Below are 22,323 nucleotides of genomic sequence, written 5' to 3'. Positions count from 1 at the left end.
CTTATTTACAAAATTTTATAACAGAAATAAAGAAAAACTTTTTTTTTTCTAAATTGTCGGTCTTTTTTTATTTGTTTTTTAAAAAAAATAAAAACCCCAGCAGTGATCAAATACCACCAAAAGAAAGCTCTATTTGTGGGAACAAAAGGATAAAAAAATTGTTTGGGTACAGTGTAGCAATCGTCATTCAAATTGTGACAGCACTGAAATCTAAAAATTGGCTTGGGCAGGAAGGGGGTGTAAGTGCCTGGTATTGAAGTGGTTAAAGTGGTTGTAAACCCTTACATACCACTTTTACCTACAAGGGTTAGAAGATATATGCTTGCGCTGACGCCATCGGCGCATGCGCACTGAAGGGCACGATCGTGACGTTTCTACAGGGCTCGTGCCGTGACCGTCGGCTCCCATGTGCGGGAGTGACATCACACGGCTCTGTGACTGGCCGGTGTCCACGGCCCCGGAACAAGGGGTGAAGATGGATGCGGCCACCAGCGGGGACATCACAGGCTCCGTTTGCAGGTAAGTGGCACATAATGGGCTAGTAATGCGATGCATACTAGCCCATTATGCTTTTACCTTGCAAGGAACAAAAGAGGAAGTAAAACCCATCAGGGTTTACCTCCTCTTTAAGTGGACCAGAAAGACTTTAACCACAGTTCAGACTGGCATGACTGGCATTAAAACACTCACCACTGCGCTAACAATTCTCCATATCACAGTACTAGTCATAATACTTCATGAAATGGCTCTGACATTTGGCCAACTCAATTTTTCTTTATAGCATAACTATGCACATGCAACAAATTCCTAATGTGCAGCAAATGAGCTTCAAAACAAGCCATCACTGACCCCTGTACATGAAGACATTGTGGGAGCTGAATTATATACCATGCCACTCATATTGTAATTCACAGAGTATGCTAATAAGTGTCAAAATTTTTCTTTATTGCAATGTCACTGGCATTGTTTACAGGGAAACTGTGTTTATTCAGACATTGTTATAGCATATACAATTGCTACATAAGCCACGTTGTAATTAAATTTGATTATAAATTACCTTTTTATTTCAGTCTGCATCAACTATATTTCTCCAATACTTCCCATAAATTCAAGTGTACCTACAGTGATCTAGGAATATTTTGTATACTGCTTGTAGGAAATGCCCCAAAAAATCTAATTGTCTACACATATGATTGGTTACCCACTTTTCCTTGCAGTTTGAGGTCAAATTACAGGCATCCCCTGCAATAATTGTGGTGAAATCACCAGGGTGGCATTACACGTGGATGACAACCAAATCATGAGAGAGGCCATTAAACTGGACTAACCATTCCTAAACAGGCACACGGGTCTGTGACACCATCTGTCACCCAAACCCAGGATTCAACATTACAGAACAAATTCTGTTGACTTGTAATCACTACTGTTTCGTACCATATACCACTGTAGTTCCGATACAGCAAATAGTCATTGTAAAAGCTGGGTAAATCTACACACTCCTCTGCTGCAAATGTGTTTGTTGCAAAGCTCACATCAAATTCCAACACAGCACAGCCTTGTTAAGTTTCATGATTTAGCATTAAAGTGGTGCGAAAGGCAGAAGGTTTCTTTTCATCTTAAAATGTTACTAAACCCTCAACAATAAAATCAGTCAGTATATCCAGTAAAGCATGCTTGTTATACTCACTGTGGAACCTAAGAGGTTAATTCTCTGCATTGTGTAAAAAAGCTGTTGGATCCCCTTCTTCCACAGTCTCCAATCATTTGCTGATAGTACAGAGCCTTGGAGGCACTCTGCACATGCTCAGTTTAGTGTGTATTGCTAGAGTTTTTTTTTTTTTTTTCTAGAGAGGGTGCATGTGATCAGCACAGGGCCAATTCAGCACTGTCCGGTGTCAGGCAGCCTCAGAGAAGAATGAAAATTCCTCCTACAAGCTTTAACCAGTGCTTGGCCAGACACTGATAGAAGTCACATGACTACTGATGAGAAAAAATTATTTCATAGTTTATATTTACTAAAATAATTGCATTTCCATGATCTGTGTACTGTGGAAGACCAGATATAGTGAATGCAGGGACCTGGGTTTAGTAACACTTCAATGCATTCTATGTATTAAGATAAAAACTGTCTGCATGCAGCTTCCCACCAAGTCCCTCATAAATACTTGCCTGAGCCTGATCTTGATCCAGCGATGTGCACAAGAACAGAGGCTCTCTCTGTTCTCTCTCTCCTCATTGGACAGAGAGACAGTAGTGGGAGCCATTGGCTCCTGCTGCAGTCAATCACAGCTCGTGAGAAGAGAGACGGGTCAGGCCAAGCCATGCTCTGTTTGTCAATGGAAACACAGAGTCGGTTGAGAGCGAGCATGCACGGGTGCCCCCACAGTAAGAGGCTTGCTCTGTGTGGGCACTTTGCTGGGAGGAGGGGCCAGGAGCACTAGTGGGGGACCGGAGAAGAGGAGGACCATGGCTGCTCTGTGCAAAACCACTGCACAGAGCAGGTAAGTATAACATGTTTATTTTACAAAATAAAAAAAACGTGCCTTTATAATCACTTTAAATCTGTATCTAAAACCTTGTTGCTCGATTTTGGACATTTAAATATACCATTAAAAGCACTGCATTGTATATTTAAAGAGTGCAAAAATACTCGTTGGCTGTGTCGAAAATTCAGATCTGTCCTGTGCCTGGTGCACAATTTCTGGGTTATTTCAATGACTCCAATTAGCCTTCTTAGTTCTTATCTTGGACTACAGAACAATTATTACCTATGTTGTGGAGATGAAAGGGGGAGGTATTTAGTATTGAATCAAAAGACAACTGGGCAGGGCTGACATCATTCAGTCCAATTGTCAAAGTGTTGTCAAGCCCCCCCAAAAAATGGCAGATAAACATATACTATTATTATACAGGATTTATATAGCACCAACAGTTTACACAGTGCTTTACAACTTGAGGATAGACAGTACAAATACAATACACTTTAATCAGAGGGCCCTGCTATATATCTTCTGTTCTTGCAGTTCATTAAACATAAGGAAAGGTGCATTTATTGCTGAGATACACTACATATATATTTTTATATATTGCCCTGACATACATGTTAAAGCAGAGTTCCACCCAAAAGTGGAACTTCCACTTTAAGCACTCCTCGTCCCTTGACATATAATTTTTTTTTTTTTTTTTGCGGGGGGTGGGCACCTAGTTTTGACAGGTACCCAGCTCCCGATTCCTGTTCTGATCGCCTCGCCCCCTAGGCAACTCCTCCCCTCCCCCTCCCTCTCTGCAATATTCTGGGACACATCACAGGTCCCAGTAGATTGCCTGGCCACTAAGAGAGCGCAGCGCGACTAGCGCATGCGCAGTGCTCACCCGGCTTTAAAGTCACAAGCTGTCACAGCCTGGTGCCCACACTTGCAATGCCAGCGACGCAGAGAGGCGGGGGAGAGGAGCGAGGCTTCAGGCGCCCGCATCGCTGGACCGTAGGACAGGTGAATGTCTTTTTATTAAAAGTCAGCAGCTACACATTTTGTAGCTGCTGACTTTAAATAAATTTACAAACAAGTGGAACTCCGCTTTAATCAGAAAGCCTGCAATAAAATTTACATGCTAACTCACTTAAAACGCCAAGGCTCTATAACCTGACTTTTAATGTGCACTGTACAATAAATACAGTTGCAGCAGATGATTATGTAATTTTGCCATGTTTTGGATTATTCTTTGGAGAAATCCGGTTGAGACTCTGGGGCTGCTGATACGGCACTACCTCTATACCCTTGCATAAGGGCTGGAGTGGCATGTATTTTTCTACTCTATATTATAAATAGCCAGCACTTCCATCTTCAGATCTCATGCAGCGTGCCTGGTGTTCTGACATTTGAAGATTTTTGGAAGTGTGCACGGTTGTAAATTTCAGCAGTAGTAGATAAAAATAGGTAGTGTTTTCACATGCCCTCCAAACCCATCATTAAAAAAAAAATCCCCCCAAGTTATCAATCATCTTTGTTTTATCATAAAATAAGATACTGGAATATCACAGCAGGAAGAAGATGAGATGCAGTGGACAAAAGCCTCTTGTTCAGCTTCCAGAAATTAACCTCATTCCAAGTATAGCATGCATTCCACAAACAGGACTATTCAGTAAGCAAATACAAAGAAAGATGAGAATGCAAAAACTGTTATTTTCGTCAGCAGCCAATCAGAAATCCTTTAAATGGACTATAGCAAACAGAAATCTGATTAATATGGGTTTTTGCATTTTTCACATTATCATTGTTCTCTACACTGCTTAATGAATAAGTCTGTAAAAAAAAAAAAAAATATATAGTCAGCAGAAAAATAAATAACATCTGTAAATTATTGTTCCACACAGAACATCATGTAAAGACAGGCCAGGAGGCCACAGTTTAACGACTGCTGCTCTCAGTTGCAGCTTCCATGACTTTAATGGGATCCTGACTGCTTGATCTTCTTAGCAGCTTCAAGTATAGCCGTCAAGTTTGCCTTATCTCCAAATTCCTTCTCACGATGCTCCAGAAGGATTCCCTGGAAATTGCGAAACAAAATGTTATAAGAAATACAATTGTGCTATTTCAAGTATTTCTCCTTGGAGCCGTACACTCCATCAGCTGCGTTTCCATTGAAATGATAATAATAAGCTCAATTCTGAAATGTTAAAGCAGAAATTAGTCACCAAGGATCCTTTTGTCAGAGTGGCTTTTAACGCTTTTGGTAAACAAGATTGTGCCTTGAGGACAAGGAAAGTATGGGATGTTTGTGGGTGATCTTCCTCAAAATAGTCTGAACCCAACCTAAATATAACTATTGTAGCAACAGTATCTAATGTATCTCATTTATTTTTGTTACTACCAATAATGATGTGAATGCGCTATTGAGGAGTAGGTAGGGCTTTACTACATCTTGATGAGCTCAACTTTCCATTTACCGAGTTTATAAAACCAAACAGAAAATCAAAGACTAAACTAATACACAATTGTTTAAGCGAGCTTTAAAAAAAAAAGAAAATTCCTAAATGATATTTTTACAGTTCCACCATCACATTTGTTCCATCACGTTTGTTTGAGCTATTGAAAAATTCTAGCTGACAGCTACCCGTACTATATTTATAATTTTAGTAATTGTCAGTCACCTTGGCCTGACAGTACCCAGACCCATACAGACGTGGCTTGCAATTTTATGCCCCTACCATATACACAGTTCTAACAAGGTGCCCTCATTGATAGCCTATTAAATGTCCTGTATGTTTTGAATTGTGCCCAGAAACATCAAATCAAAAAAGAAAATATGCAGACTCCATTCAGACTCCAAGTTCCTTTTAGGGTTTGAATTCAGGACCCCAGTACTGAAAACCCTCAGGGCTAATCACAACACCACACAGGAATTTAAAACTATTTTCAGTAGGTGCTCAACTTGAGTTGATATTGTAAAGAGAACAAAGTCATATTAATTCCATTTTCAGATTTTCCGCTTGATTTGAGATAGGGGTTGATTTACTAAAAATGGAAAGTGCAAAATCTGGTGCAGCTGTGCATGGTAGCCAATCAGCGTCTAACTTCAGCTTGTTCAAGCTTTGACTAAAAAACGAAACAAAAAAAAATCTAGAAACTGATTGGTTTCTATGCAGAGCTGCGCCAGATTTTGCACTCTGCAGTTTTAGTAAATCAACCCCATAGTATTGTAATTAAACAAAAAACAATACTTTTTTGGTTCTGGCTGTTGGGTATCTCTATGTAAGACAATACTCTCAGCGTCCATCTAAGACAACTATTAGAATTCCGATGTTGTAGACAGGTACATGAATCTGGGGTGAATTCACACACCCTAGTTCCCCATCAGGTCTGCTTCCCTTGTGACTAACAACAGGCAGTTGACAGATCCATAGCTAACAGACAGCCTGCTATTGGCTATAGAATCTGCCCAATGCATGTTGTCAATCAAAAGGAGAGAGTGGACCTGATGGGAATTAGTGTGCCAGCTTTTGCACCAGGCTCCACCCACTACCAGCATCCCTGGCTGCTAGGAGGCTGTTGGCTGTGAAGCCGACAGCATCCTCAACCCCTTCCCGCTGCCGCCTTCCAGCCCTTTGGGTGGAAGCGGGCATTTGGGTCATGTGACCGCTGTAATTGGCTGTCACAGAAGTCACATGAAAAGTCACTGAAAGATCCGCCGGTAACTGTGCTGGAAAGGGGCGCATAGCGCACGCTGTTAGCACATAAAAGTGTTTACATAGGACTGCATATATGCTGTCTCTTCGTTAAAATCAGAGGGAAGAGGTTAACAAGTGACAGGTGGGGAGGGTAGTGGCGGCAAAAAAATTGTACTCCGTCTGTCTCTGTACACCAACAAAAGCCTAGTACAGACGTACCAAAATTCGGCCAGTTCAGCAGGAACCGGACAAATTTCTGATGAACAGTCTTACTGGCCCCCTTGTAAGAACTGTGCTTGAAAGAGAAACATCATGGTAGAAATTTCAACAAAGGTTACCCTGGGGCTCTCTTTTTTTTTTTTTTTTGCAATCATTAAATAACACAACTCATTCCTGTGTAATGCTATCTTTATGGGTGTTGGCCAAGACCTGCACCAGCCTTTAGTCCAGTGTTGCTTTTCTGTCCCCTTCATCAGAAGTAAAAGTGCACAGTATAAAGCCACCCATGACTTTTGGTTGAGAGATGAGAAGATGGCACAATCTTCATGCTAAAAATGTAAACAGGCATATTCACGATGTGCTGACATACTCAGTCATTATGGGATGGCTTACACGTTTTGACTATTGCACAGAAAAACATAAGAATAACCTATTCTCTTAATTGTATTATAATTAAACAAGCAACAGTCATTAGTATGATTTATTTACACTAGTTAGTCACCTGATTTCCAGAGCCAATCACAAACACCCCCCCAAGGATAAGACCTTCCCCTTCAAGGTTCCCTTCAAATCCAGCTTTCCAGGCCCTGCGGAAATTCTGCCAAACTCCCAATCGGATCAGTCCCAGGAACATCATCTTCCTCTTCTGAGGGCCATAGAATCTTTTCTGCAGAACATCAGGAAAAAGATCTTAAGTTTTACATTCAAAGAAAAAAAAAAGATATGTGTTGCTTCTCTATCCAGCAGAACACAGAATGAATTCAAATATTTATTAGCCAGCTAGTGGGGTCAATATTGCCAACCAATTTGAGAACCTTCACAGACATACCAATGTACAACAGTTATTGTCTTCCAATACCTACACACAGACACTAGGATCAGCAGCATGTCTATGGATAAAACCATCTTTTTGCCCAGATGGCTACAAAGAGCATGGTTCCCACTCGGAAGAATAGCTGTGGTATTAAAATTGAACTAAACTGTATCTGACCACCCCAAACTGAAAACGCCATTTAATTCATTTCTAATATTCTAAGCAAACCCGCCCATCCATCCATGTCTCAATGCTTTATTTGTTGAGAAATCACTTATTAAATACCCCCTCGCAATTCTAGCTTCTGCCATCTTGAGTAAGGGCAAAATCATATAGCATTTACTTCCTGGAAGCCATCCCTTAGACCAGATATGCATCCAGGAGGCTGTGTTTAGCTGAGAAAACCCCTCCTCCTCCTCCTCCAGATGAAAGAAACAAAAAATTGCCAAGTAAGACTTATAGGATGTATGAGATCGTTTTAACCTAGGCCAGAAACCAGGAAGCAACTGAATAAATGTACAAAAAAAGTTTAACACAAGTAAATTTAAAGTGGAACTAACAATTAAAATTAAGTCCAGCTGGGTTTCTTCAGGCTGGCCCCTTTTGCAGGTATATCTATGTAAAACATTAAAAATAAGTATTATGTATTTTGGTCCGGTTGGTGAAAACAACACCCTTAGTTTAGACACCTCATCCCAATAAAGGCAAATACAGCAAAGAAGGGATAGGGGGATTTTTGCGGTGTCAAATATAGAAATACACAGTTGACTTACTATAAATAAAAAGTATTTTTATTGACATAACATAGTTAAAAAGACATACTGTTTTAAAGCAGTATAAAGTTACAAGCAAATGGTGGTCAAAAAGTATGCAGGTGAGTGATAAATCACAGCAGAAGATATTGCACACTAGCCCGACATGTTTCGCTACTTTAGCTTCCTCAGGGGATGTGCAAAAATTTAATGAGACCACTGAGTGAATAGAGAGAAACAAAGTTGTAACTACGGTTTGAAACAATACAATCCAATATGCATACAGAGTGTTAATTTAAATATGAATTTAGTTGCCTTAAAAGGAAATGGGGAACATAGTTAGGGACACTTATCCTATACACTGTTGACACCCATAAACCACATGGCCGAACCCAAGACTACGCCCCAAAAGACCGGATCCAAGGCGGTCAATTTGGCATGGCCATAGAGGGCTGATAGGGGGACTGGGGAATAGTGAAATTATTATAGAGTTACAATAATGAAAGAATGACTTGATATAGAAAAGCAAGAAAAAAGGGACAGGCGTCTCCTAGAATAAATACTCACATCGGATGTTTTTGTTAATCTAATTATCTGTGGAGAGGGTACACCTGAATGATTCTGACCAGGAGCTCTGTAAAGTCAACTGCAAAGGCAGGCTAGAAAATAATTGGTGAAAGGGGTTTGTTATTGTTATGTGTAGAGTGTACTAGGTAATGACAAGATGTAGACAAAAATAAAGATGATGTGAAGTGTTAGATTATACTACAAAGAAGGTAGGAATGACTTAAAGTGGTGATCAGAGGCAAACATTGCTGATTGAACATGAGCAATGAAGTGACGAGATAGATGAGGGAGGACAAACACTCCACACCTGGAAGTCATGAAAACAGAAAAAATTACTGTGAATGAAAGCAGAAAAAAAAGACACCGGTTTGGGGGGTAAGGGTAGAAGCACCGATGGTGAGAAGATTGAGTATAGAACCAATAAGACAACTGAATAGAAGAATATATGGTACAAAGCTAGAGGTATAAAGAGACAAATTAATGATGTTCAGTCAAGCTATGTAGTGTCTTACCTCTCAGAAGATGGCCACAGTATGAGTGTCTCCCTCCGGCTCAGGCTGACAGCCTGATGGGCCAGTTTAAATCAGCCCTCCGACGAGCCGGCGTGTGACGTCGCTGGCTCGAGGCGGACGTAAAGATGCCTGTGCGCATGCGCACGGGCAGCCTTTGAGCCTCTGACTACAGTGACCAGAAGGATATGCGGCGGAGGGGAGGGTCCAGGCACGTCCAGGGATAGGACGTGCCCAGAACCCCTCCACCCAATCGCCGCAATGCCCAGGTGTGCAGCGATGTTGGAGAGGGGATAAAATCCCGGATGGCCAAGGCCATCCCGGATCTTAGGGAGGGTGCCCGACGCTCCTATGCGGTTTAAAATCCAGTAATACAGTGGGAGTTATTTACTAAAGGCAAATCCACTTTGCACTACAAGTGCAAACTATAAGTGCAAAGTGCACTTGAAATTGCACTGAAAGTGCAGTCGCTGTAGATCTGAGGGGTAGATCTGAAATGAGGGGAAGCTCTGCTGATTTTATTATCCAATCATGTGCAAGCTAAAATGCTGTTTTTTATTTTCCTTGCATGTCCCCCTCAGATCTACAGTGACTGCACTTCCAAGTGCACTTTCAAAGTGGATTTTTCTTTAATAAATAACCCCCAATGTCTCACCCCACTCTGCACATGCTCAGTTGCTCTCTATTTTTTGGCACTGTGGTAAATTTGTAGAGGCTGATCTACTGACAGCCTAAAGATTTTCTGCTGTTCAGGGGCTCTGGGCTTCTGCAAAATGGCAGCCTCTAGCAAGAAGAAACAGGAGCAATGCTGGAGGCATTTTACAGCACACACTAATTTTGGTAGCAGAATTATTCATGTGGAATGAATCTCAAAAAGAATTTCAGGGAACTGGAGAAAGTGCAGAGAAGGTCAACCAAACTGATGAGGCATGGAGGAGCTCAGCTAAGAGGAAAGATTAGAGCAGGGGTCTTCAAACTGCGGCCCTCCAGGTGTTCAGGAACTACAATTCCCATCATGCCTAGTCATGTCTGTGAATGTCAGAGTTTTACAATGCCTCATGGGATGTGTAGTTCTGCAATAGCTGGAGAGCCATAGTTTGAGGATCCCTGGATTAGAGGAACTGAATTTATTCTCTCTTGAGAAGAGGAGATTAAGGGGGGATATGATCAACATGTACAAGTACATAAGTGGTCCATATAGTGAACTTGGCGTTGAGTTATTTACTTTAAGTTCATCACAGAGGACAAGGGGGTACTCTTTATGTCTAGAGGAAAAGAGATTTCATCTCCAAATACGGAAAGGTTTCTTCACAGTAAGAGCTGTGAAAATGTGGAATAGATTCCCTCCAGAGGTGGTTCTGCCAGCTTAGTAGATTGTTTTAAAAAGGACTGGATTCTCTCCTAGGTGTACATAATATAACTGGGTCTTAACATTTATAGGTAAAGTTGATCCAGGGAATATCTGATTGCCTCTCTAGGGATCAGGAAGGAATTTTCTTCCCCTGCTGTAGCAAACTGGATCATGCTTTGCTGGGGTTTTTTGCCTTCCTCTAGATAAACTGTGGGTATAGGATTTTGTATATGGGATTGTATGGTTGTTGGTTTTTTTGGGTTAAATTAGATAGACTTGTTTCTTTTCAACCTGACTAATGCCGCATACACACAAGCAGACTTTCTGTCAGAAAAGGTCCGACGGAACAATTCCGTCGGACATTCCGATCGTGCGTGGGCTTCATCGGACCTTTTCTGTCGAAAAATCTGATGGACCTTGGAAATAGAACATGTTTCAAATCTTTCCGACAGACTCAATTCCTATCGAAAAAACGTTTGTCTGTATGCTAGTGCGACGGACCGAAAACGACGCAAAGGCAGCTATTGGCTACTAGCTATTGAACTTGATTTTCTAGTCCGGTCGTACGTCATCACGTTCGAAACAATCGTACTTTGGTGGGATCGTGTGTAGGCAAGTCCATTTCGTCGGAACTCAGTCGGAACTTCATTGAAAAGTCCTTCGTAGTTCAGTCTGACGAGAAGTCTGCTTGTGTGTACATGGCATAACTATGTTTCTTGCTGTTGATTAGGGATGAGCCGAACACCCCCCGGTTCGGTTCGCACCAGAACATGCAAACAGGCAAAAAATTTGTTCGAACACGCGGACACCGTTAAAGTCTATGGGACACAAACATGAGTAATCAAAAGTGCTAATTTTAAAGGCTTATATGCAAGTTATTGTCATAAAAAGTGTTTGGGGACCTGGGTCCTGCCCCAGGGGACATGTATCAATGCAAAAAAAAGTTTTAAAAAGGGACGTTTTTTCGGGAGCAGTGATTTCAATAATGCTTAAAGTGAAACAATAAAAGTGTAATATTCCTTTAAATTTCGTACCTGGGGGGTGTCTATAGTATGCCTGTAAAGGGGCGCATGCTTCCCGTGTTTAAAACAGTCTGACAGTCTTTTGGTTCGGGGTTCCCCTGTGGGGAATTCCCATGCCGTTTTTATCAATGAACTTCTATGTGTATTGTCGGAGCGGCAATTCATTATAGCCACGAGTAGTTTTAAATGACTTTTATTCCTTTGAAACGTCATCTTGCTGTCAGACTGTTCTAAACACGGGAAACATGCGCCCCTTTACAGGCATACCATAGACACCCCCCAGGTACGAAATTTAAAGGAATATTACACTTTTTTTGTTTCACTTTAAGCATTATTAAAATCACTGCTCCCGAAAAAAACGGCCTTTTTTAAAACTTTTTTGCTTTGATCCATGTCCCCTGGGGCAGGACCCAGGTCCCCAAACACTTTTTATGACAATACCATGCATATAATCCTTTAAAATTAGCACTTTTGATTTCTCCCAAAGACCTTTAAAGGGTGTTCTGCGGCTTTCGAATTTGCTGCGAACACCCCGAATTGTTCGCTGTTCGGCGAACTGGCGAACAGCCAACATGAGTTCGACTCGAACTCGAAGCTCATCCCTACTGTTGATATGGGTAAAGTTCCACTTTGAAATACCTTCCTACCTATTTACTAATGCTAGGGGCAGAAGGATTAAAAACAATTATTGTTGATTGAAAGAGTTTAGTTCCGCTTTAGAAGGCAAATTCTGTTGTGACCTACCAATACTTATCTACCCATCTTGGCTTGGCGATCAGATATGTGCAGTTCCCTTTTCTACAGAAAAAATGAAACATTCTTTGCGCAACCACAAAGATTTTCCTTGGTTGGAAAACATCTCCAGGTGATAATGAACACTTCCACCATTTACAAAGACTAACTGTTTCTTGGCCTAACTGTCAAAAATTATACTCGAAAGGGTCAGAATGGTTTCAAGAATTGAATGACTAATTTTAGTTTTACCAAGGTTATCTATGATCATTTTGTGGTACACAATACATTGCTAGTTTATTGTGTGAATGTCATCAAACTGTTCAGACAGGAATTTATTCTTTTACTTTTTGTAACTTAAATATTACAAACTAACCACCCAAAACATGTTTTACAAAGCAGTTTGTTACAAAGTAATTAATGCCAGGAATAACCCTTTTGCCACAACTTTCATTAACATTCTAATCAGTCCATGTTCTAGCTACAATTTCCTAGAAACAGATCCTGTTATTGTGGGGAAAAGATTGTGTATAATGATTTCACCTCACTGTGTTTCCATTTGAAAGGTTATATGGCTCCGCTGTGACAGCTGTGTACTGTTAGCATTACAGTTATACAGAATAGCTCATACGACTTTTATCATATACAATATAATCAACTAGAAATAGCAGAGAAGCACTGGAATTCACAACACAGGGCCTTTGACACATAAAATTTAATGCAGAAAGTGATGATTGTGGACAACTTACTAGTGCTCTGTACAGTGTGTTCAGATTTGAAAACATTTTCCTTACAGTACAGGCAGGAGAAAAGTTGCAGAGTGGCTGGAAATTGCTCCAACAGTTAAACACAGGGGCCCAATGAAAGCAGTTGGGACATTGGTAAAACATGAACATTTGAAGGGATTTGTTAGATGTGCTTCATGCATGGCCTGCAGGAAGACATCCAAAACAAACAAAGTGAAGAAATCTACCCACCCTAATACGCAACAATCATATCAGATCAAATATTTTATTGTCCCTGCTACGAAAGGGGGATATATATAGATATCTCTATAGATATCTATATATATAGTTTTGCTCATAAGTTTACATACCCTGGCAGAATTTATGATTTCTTGGCCATGTTTTAGAGGAACATGGCCAAGTTATCATTCATGGCCCATATGTATTATAACACAAAAACATTTCTTTCACTCATGGTTAGTTTTTTCTGAAGCCATTTATTATCCCTTAACTGTGTTTCCTCTTTTTAAATCATAGTGACAACAGAAACTACCCAAATGACCCCGATCAAAAGTTTACATACCCTGGTGATTTTGGCCTGACAACATGCACACAAGTTGACACAAAGGGGTTTGAATGGCTATTAAAGTTAACCATCCTCACTTGTGATCTGTTTGATTGTAATTAGTGTGTGTGTATAAAAGGTCAATGAGTTTCTGGACTCCTGACAGACCCTTGCATCTTTCATCCAGTGCTGCACTGACGTTTCTAGATTCTGAGTCATGGGGAAAGCAAAAGAATTGTCAAAGGATCTGCGCGGGAAAAGGTAGTTGAACTGTATAAAATAGGAAAGGGGTGTAAAAAGATATCCAAGGAATTGGGAATGCCAATCAGCGGTGTTCAAACTCTAATCAAGAAGTGGAAAATGAGGGGTTCTGTTGAAACCAAACCATGGTCAGGTAGACCAAATAGAATTTCATCCACAACTGCCAGGAAAATTGTTCGGGATGCAAAGAAAAACCCACAAATAACTTCAGGTGAAATACAGCACTCTCTGAAAACATGTGGTGTGGCTGTTTCAGGATGCACAATAAGGAGGCACTTGTAGAAAGATGGGCTGCATGGTCGAGTCACCAGAAAAAAGCCATTACTACACAAATGCCAAAAAGTATCCCGCTTACAATACGCCAAACAGCACAGAGATAAGCCTCAAACCTTCTGGCACAAAGTCATTTAAAGTGATGAGACCAAAATTTAGATTTTTAGCCACAACCATAAACACTACATTTGGAGAGGTGTCAACAAGGCCTATGATGAAAGGTACACCATTCCTACTGTGAAACACGGGTGGATCGCTGATGTTTTAGGGATGTGTGAGCTACAAAGGCATAGGAAATTTGGTCAAAATTGATAGCAAGATAAATGTAGCAAAAAATACTGGAGGAACATTTGCATTCATCAGCCAGGAAGCTGCGCATGGAACGTACTTGGATATTTCAACATGACAATGATCCAAAACACAAGGCCAAGTCGACCTGTCATTGGCTACAGCAGAATAAAGTGAAGCTTCTGGAGTGGCCGTCTCAGTCTTCTGACCTCAATATCATTGAGCCACTCTGGGGAGATCTCAAACGTGCAGTTCATGCAAGACAGCCCAAGAATTTACAGGAACTGCAGGCTTTTTGCCAAGAGGAATGGGCAGCTTTACCATTTAAGGAGATAAAGAGCCTCATCCACAAATACCACAAAAGACTTCAAGCTGTCATTGATGTTAAAGGGGGCAATACATGGTATTAAGAACTGGGGTATGTAAACTTTTGATCAGGGTCATTTGGGTAGTTTCTGTTGTCATTATGATTTAAAAAGAGTAAACACAGATGATTGATAATAAATAGCTTCAGCCAAACACTAACCATGAGTGAAAGAAAAGTTTTTGTGTTATCATTCATATTTATTCTCTGAAAAATGGCCAAGAAATCAAAAATTCTGCCAGGGTATGTAAACTTATGAGCACAACTGTATATATATATATATATATATATATATATATATATATATATATATATATATATATATATACACATACACACACACATATATACATACATACATACATACATACACACACAATACCAAGGTGGGACATCTCTGCCGTGTGGTTGATTTCCTTAAAAAGGATTACATCTGATGTGGCACTTCCTTTCTTCCACCAGACATGTATCAAAAAATTGGAGATGAAATCTCAGTTTCAGTTAAATTGATTTTACTTCAAATCTTCATGCATATAAAGGTTTACAAGCCAAGTGACTGCACAGTTTCGGGCTAAAACATGTCCTTCATCAAGCTGCATGTCTAATACTGAATTTTTTACTCACATTTATTGCCCCAAATGCTAAACAAACATTCTATAAATATTTTTTCAAAATATTTTTTCCAGAGTTCTTATGTGTTTTTATATGCATTGTTTCTTTTAGAAAGAAGAAATGACAAAAACTATTTTTTGAAGCATTGTGCGGTGTATGCAGAACAGTGAAGAAAATGAGAATAGTCTTTATAATATTCCATAGATATATTATTAGGGTTTTTTTCCTCAACTGTCTTATACCGCAGAATGTTTGTTTAGTTGTATCTACATTTTAGTATGTGGATCAATGTGATAGATAGGAAAGAAGTATATAGTTTATATTGGTACTCTGGGTGTTGTTCACTTATCATTAGTTTCAGAAATGGACTAGGTTACAGGTCCATTAAGGGCGCATGGGTGTCGCTCCCCTGTCACCTGCCGCTTTCCCTATCCATGCATCCCATCCCTTTCAGGACACCGGACCATGGATTCCAATGTGGAGGGGTCAATTTTTTGAAGCACCTAGGCTTCAATATAGGGTGGGCTTTGGTCGCAGAGAGTGCGCTCTGATCCCACCCAGGTGTGTTACAACAGCGAATGAATATTCGCTGTTGTAACACTAATCCTCCTCCCGGCCAATCAGGAAGTGGGCTTTGACACCGGTCACCCGATTGGCCAAAATGACAGGTGATCCTATTAGATGCCTAGGAGAAGGAGGGGAGGAGCTGGAAGCCGCCATGATGGACAGGACTCGGAGCCAAGCCGTTACATGCTGCCTGCCACGTGCGACCATGGAGGACAGGACTCAGAGCCAAGCCTCTACACGCTACCTGCAACCCGCCACAATTGGGTAAGTTTCGGAGGTGCCGCTAGAGGGGGGTAGTTGTGTGACTTGGGGGGGGAGTGGATAATTGTTTCCCGCCCCCCCCCCAAAAAAAAACACCAGCCGCCACTGCTAGGTTAACTTAAGGGTTAACGAGGAGATTGGTGAAGGGATACACCTGTGTGGGCTCTGATGCCCTGTGTGCATGTGGGGCAATAAATGTGAGTAAAAAATTCAGTTTTAGGCTCAGTTCACACTGGTACAACTTGACTGTTGTACGACAGTCATCCTACTTGCCCTGCGACATCGGTCCTACTACCATCCAATTTGAATGAACAAGATAATGTATTTACACTCCCCACTGACACCACCAATTGTGGAAGGGAGTTCCACATCCTTACTGCTTTAACAGTAAAGAATCCCTTACACAGTATAAGAATGAACTGCCTCTCATCCACCTTCATTGTGTGGCCGTGTGTCTTCTTTAAAGGCCTAAGGCTAAAAGGTTTTCTCCCAATGCAAGCGTCACCATTTAAGGATTTGTATATGGCGATCATATCCCCTCTTAAGCGTCTCTTCTCTACAGAGAATGAGTTTAAAGTTTGTATTCGTTTCTCATAACTCAGATCTTCCAGCACCCCTATTAGCTTTTGTTAGCTTCTTTTATGCCCAATTGTTTTCGGTTGGACAGTTCGAAGCTCAGGAGTTATTTTTGCCTTTAATACTCTATACACATCCTGCCAAGGCTAAAGTAACATTACGCTTTGTGGTAATCCATTAAACAGAACAGTTGCACACTAATTAGTGTTGAACACTGCGGCTTGGCTTATACAGCTCTACTCCAAAGCATAATCTCGGTCAAGCTTAGTGTCCTGAGAGTAAATCTCTCTTCAGCTTTACTAGTATAAGATTTCCAAACTTTTGACAGTGTCATACCACGCACCCATACCGGACATCGTTCTTAAGGGCCTTCCGTTGAACTGCTACCACGGGTCCTTCCCATGACTATTGCTCAGAAGGTGGACTTCCTTATTTTTTATCCAGGAGGACCTCGGAGTTGGCAGCCTTATATTGCAAGTTGCCCTTCATCACCTTTTCATCTTCATAAAGACAAGGTTAAAACCTAGTGTCCAACCTTCTAGAGGCAGCAGCTATACCTATCAGCAGAAGACTGAGTCTCCCAAAGAATATTTGGATGTTTTTTTTTGGTTTTGCATAGAATGGGAAAGGTCAAGAGCTTCTTTCAGGCTTTTATTGCATCCTGGGTTCTGCTTTCCTTCCCGTTTCTGTCATAAACACAGGGTGTGTTCCAGGGACAGGAAATAATGGGAAATGTATCTAATTAGAGCCGAGGCAGCAACCGCATTTTTTAGTAGAGTGGGGAAGGTCTACTGTCATGTTATATTGTGGTGTCTCTCTGCAGCAAAAAGTTCCTTTCATTTCTTGTCTTGCTGTTTCAGCTGAAGAAATATCCCCATTGGGGTTACAGACAGCTAATACAGTTTATACCCATGTTTCTACTACATCAAAAACTAAAAAGAAAGTTTTGATTGGACTTTAAAGTATAAAGCAAATACTGTTTTCCTGTACCTCCAAGGACTCCATGCTTTACTACAAAAGAGAACAAGAGACGATCTTGATGAGCATTCAGTGCACATTTGGCTTCTTTTCTTATCACTGCTTTTATTATTAGAGCTGTGTCAACTTTCCTCTCTGCCAAGCAAGCAAGGAGGAAGCCAACATAAAAGCGACAGCAGGCCCCAAAGGTTTTATAATCATTGAGGGCCATTGCTGAATCAAAATGCTCAACCATGGCCTCCCTGCCTATTTCAGCCTACTGGGCCTCATCAGAGTGTGGCTTGTAGAGCAGTCAGTTCATTAGAAACTACAGGGCTGACTTAAAGTGGTTGTAACCCTAAAAAGAAGAAAAAAGGAGATTCTGTTCCATTATAGCAGGTTAAACAGCATAGTGCTTGTGCTGTCCAATCTGTCCCTTTCTATGCTGTAAAAAACCTGGTTGATCCTGCGTGTGTCCCCCTATGTAAACTGACCACGGTAAGCATGGCTGCTGATCCATGATACTGTGGTCAGTTTATGTGCCTCCCTGCCTCTCAGCTCCTGTGTGTGAGTGATCTCCTCCCTGCCGCTAAGAGTAGCTGGCAGTAAAGTCAAAGAAGGATTACTGCCAGCCCCTCTGTTCTACCAGGCTTTACTACATAGTGTAAATGTTTGTATTAAATTATGCCTCTAAATACCTTATTTCAGATGGTTGCTGTTCGGTCACGTGACCTCCGGCCATTCTCCTCCCCTGATCTAAGGGCTACAGCGGGAGGGGCTGTCTATTGCTGCCTTATGAAGGATCTGATCACCAGAATAGCAGTTTACCCAGTTGTGCCTGGAGATTATAAGGCTGTTTTTTAGCCCATATGTGGTAAGCACGAGGTTTCTTTCCGGTGATGGTATATAGCTTTTGAGGCTCCCCTACGTTTCTGAGGGGTAACAGAGCACTACATCTACCCTACGGACTTTCGTTGGGACTTTGTCACACATGTATTTCCTGTGTGCGATGTACATTTAATTGCACCAAATACTCTTAGTTATTTTTTTTCCAAGCGCTGCTAATGTTGTGATAATTTTGTTTATATTTTATTGTGGCATATTTAGGTATTGTTTTGAACTTGAACAAAAAACCCCCAAAAAATACCAAAAACAAAAATCAATAGTATATTACTCTTTAAAATGTATGCATAGCCACAACTTTACTTTTGTTTTTTGCTAGGTAGAAGTTAGAACATCTGTCAGGTTTTTATTGCTCATTCACATAGAAAGTCAGCATATCTCACGTGTAAACCTCAAAAATGCAATTTATTGAGGTTTCATTTTAAAGTGAGCCTTTTAAAATGAAGAGAAAGGGGCGTGGCCTAGCGCATGGAGCCGTAGGTCGCACTTTACAGCGGCTCCCGGTCCCACGGATCTCCACGAGGATTTAACAGGGACATCCCGCCTCACACCGCTCCTCAACCGCACAGATGGGCAAAGGAAAGCCCAAGGAACACCCTAAGCCCGTCGGCGATCGCACACAGAGCGATCTGGGCAGATTTGTGACCAGAGCATCTGCGGCCTACAGCTCACAGGGACAGCCTAAGATGGCGCCGGCACCTCCGTCTCCCGCCCGCTCTGAGCCTCCAGACAACATGCAGGTACGCTCCAGTGCTCGCTCTGCCTCACTAGCTGATCTTGAGCCCACACTACAGAGCCAACATAGCCCGCACAGCCCCTACAACCAGTCACAGGCATCCCTGAACTCAGGAGACGAATGGGACTTAGAATCGCAGATGCGATCCCTCCATACATATATACGCTCCCTCCCCACAAAAGCCGATTTTGAGCACTACACCACCCGTATGGAAAAAGAATACAGGCAGGAGATAGCGGAGCTTAAAAGGGACATGGGAATCCGTATTGAGGATGTGGAAAATACCACGGAGGGCGTATGTACCACCCTGCAATCACATGAGGAAATTCTGAACTCTCCTACTGTCTTAATCCAACAGCTCATGTACCACCAGGACGATATTGAAAACCGTAACAGACGGAATAATATTAGAATATGCGGCATCCCTGAAACCATTGAGCATAAAGACCTGGCAGGGGCTGTAACCTCTATCTTCAATCAAATACTTCAGCAACCCAAAGACACTCACATTGAATTGGATAGAGTGCGTAGGACCTCCGGTCCCCGTAATCCAGATTCTGCCTATGTCCGTGACACCCTGTGTAGAGTGCAAGGTAAAAGAAAACATCATGCGAGAGGCAAGCACCCAGGTGTTGTAATATGTTCACCGATTTATGTGGGACATTGTTGTGTGTATGTACACATGCAGTCAATATTGACCAGGCCAGAATTCAATTGACTGGTTGATTTGTCCAACTGAATTTTAACATATCAAGGGGACTCTTTAATGTGTTAATCTCATGCAAGTCTACCTAGGTGTGTGAGGTGAGGTATGGTCTGGAAACCTAATTGAACATTTCAAAGGGTACATTGTTTAAAGGACCATAGTAGAAGTATTTATTGATGGTAATTAGACTTGACGAGGTAACAATAAGATCAAAGAGTATTTTGGGTTGACCTAGCAGAAACTCCCTCCTAGTGGACTAGTATTTGATAGAGGACATTCAAGCTGGCATTTAGTGTGGGAGTAAGGCTCATCTGTGTGTGGAAGTTAGGCTTGTATGTGTATGAGTGGGGCTTGTCTGTGCATGGCTGGGAACGCACAGGCCTAGGAGATGGGTTTCTGAATTATATTTCCTCTGTCGGATTTCTTTGTCATCTGTGGACTTTGGACTTTGTTCTGTGTTGGAAGTCAATAAAGTGCATCTCTCTGGAAGAATTGGGTTGCTGCGGAAGAGTACTTACATCATCATCATTATAATAATACTTACTTATTAATTATCTATACACCCAATATATATTAATATAGATTAAATCACTACACTGGTGCCGTGACCCGGATCAGAAGAGCATTTTCGGACTTAGTAACAGAAGTCGGTGGTGACAACAATCCTGTGAGTTGGACAGAAGTCTGATGAAGAACCAAGAGCTGTGCTGTGACTCTAATGTCTGGAATGTCTGGTTGTGACATAAGAGAGTCTGATCTACAAATTTAAACAAGTTGGGAACCCCAGAATTATTCTCTGGAGACTGGAAACCACAACAAAAAAAAAAGGACTGTGTCGTGTACCAGAAGACCCGAACTGGAATCTGAAGGAGTAACTAATGCGGTGAGTAAAATATTTCCTTTTTTTTTAACTATTAGTAATATAGTCAAAATGCTTACTCAGTGTGAAGCCAGTGTCAGTTCTGATAAAGTTAACAGATGGGTATTAAAATGTATTAAGCGCCATGGCGGTCCTTATGAAATTCCAGAAAAATGTAAGCAGACATGGACGATGATGAAGGAATTTTTAGAGAAAAATATTTTTGATAGCAAAATTTCAGAAAGTAAAAGAAAAGGTTGTATTATACAGGGCTTGTTATCTTGCTGTTTAACAATGGAAAGTTCTTTGAATAATAAGGTTGAGGAAATTACCCAGTTACAGAAGGCAGTTGATAATAGCAACAATGTTTGTGAGAGGTTACAAAACCAATCAGACACCGAGACAGTAAATTTAAAATTGCATGCGGTTACCATTGGTGAAGCCTTAATTGAGAAATCTAAACGTTGTGATGAATTATCAGAGGAAAATGAGAGATTAAAATTAAGAATTATGGAATTAGAGAAGAGATCTCAGGAATGCAGATATGCATCAAATCTTGGATTCAGCAATCTGCAGCAAACAGAACCTCATATTAAATCTGATAATTCATTACCAGCTGCCCCCACTGTGACTACCACAGTTTATAACAATAATAATAATACAGGTGAAGTTCAGCTTGTAATGAAGCCATTCAAACCAAAATTATTAGACGCAATTCTTAAAGAAATAGGAATGGTTCCATACCATGATTTAAACAGATTTTTAAAATGGTTTTGTGACGTGCAGCAAGTCAGAGATATGTACAATCTCAACCCATCTGACTTAGAAAGAGTTTTGCAACATTCTGTAGGAAGTGGTCTTTGGATGAGAATTAAACAAATCTGTATTCAGCCTCTGAGGACAAGGGACATATTACTGGAATTATTATGTGTTTTGTATGGTGTACGTTCTGATGTTACTATTCATGGGAAGATCCAACAAATGCAAAATGAATCTCCCTATGAATTGTCACACAGGATAGCAACTATTATGGAATTATTGGTCGGTAATAATCTTGCATTTGAGCGTGGTGGCTTGATACATACGAGTATGTTTCTAGATGCGTTGCATGAAGATATCAAACAAAATATTTTATTAGTTACCCCAAATCCTCATGATTTAAAAGACATATTGTTGAGAGCAGACCATTTATGGAGAAAGTCAAATGAGCAGGCTGTCAAAATTGATTTAGCCACATTGTTTAGGACAAATACTGAACATAAAGATCAGAAGATAATATCCTATGATAACACTCAGAGAGGACACTCCGGGTCAAACATAGGCGATATTAATATGAAAAACAGAGCTGACCAAAATAATAATAAGAAAAGGTCAAAGACTTGGATACCGTTCTCTCAGTTAAAACATAAATATGACCAGCTGAAAATTGAGTATGACAAGATGAGAGGGGAACGTGATACATTATTACAGCAGTTGAAGGGGGTACAGGGTGTCATGAATGTACAAGATGTATATTCTCCAGATCTGTTTTTGAATGC

General features: G+C 40.9%; 1 protein-coding gene across 1 annotated transcript in view; it reads right to left on the bottom strand.

Annotated features, from left to right (window-relative positions):
* Positions 1 to 924: 924 nt before the first annotated feature.
* PRXL2A (peroxiredoxin like 2A) overlaps positions 925 to 22,323 on the bottom strand; it is a 108,342-nt gene continuing 86,943 nt past the window's right edge. The window contains exons 5-6 of the mRNA XM_073596878.1: positions 6,888 to 7,052; positions 925 to 4,545 (exon numbers count right to left, since the gene is read on the bottom strand). Of these exons, the coding sequence (XP_073452979.1) occupies positions 4,444 to 4,545; positions 6,888 to 7,052 (267 nt within the window). The 3' untranslated portion in view covers positions 925 to 4,443. The remainder of the gene's footprint in view (positions 4,546 to 6,887; positions 7,053 to 22,323) is intronic.

The sequence above is a fragment of the Aquarana catesbeiana genome, linkage group LG08 (genome assembly GCF_042186555.1).
Source record: "Aquarana catesbeiana isolate 2022-GZ linkage group LG08, ASM4218655v1, whole genome shotgun sequence".
NCBI classification, from domain to species: Eukaryota; Metazoa; Chordata; class Amphibia; order Anura; family Ranidae; genus Aquarana; species Aquarana catesbeiana.
This window is presented reverse-complemented; position numbering and strand designations above follow the sequence as displayed.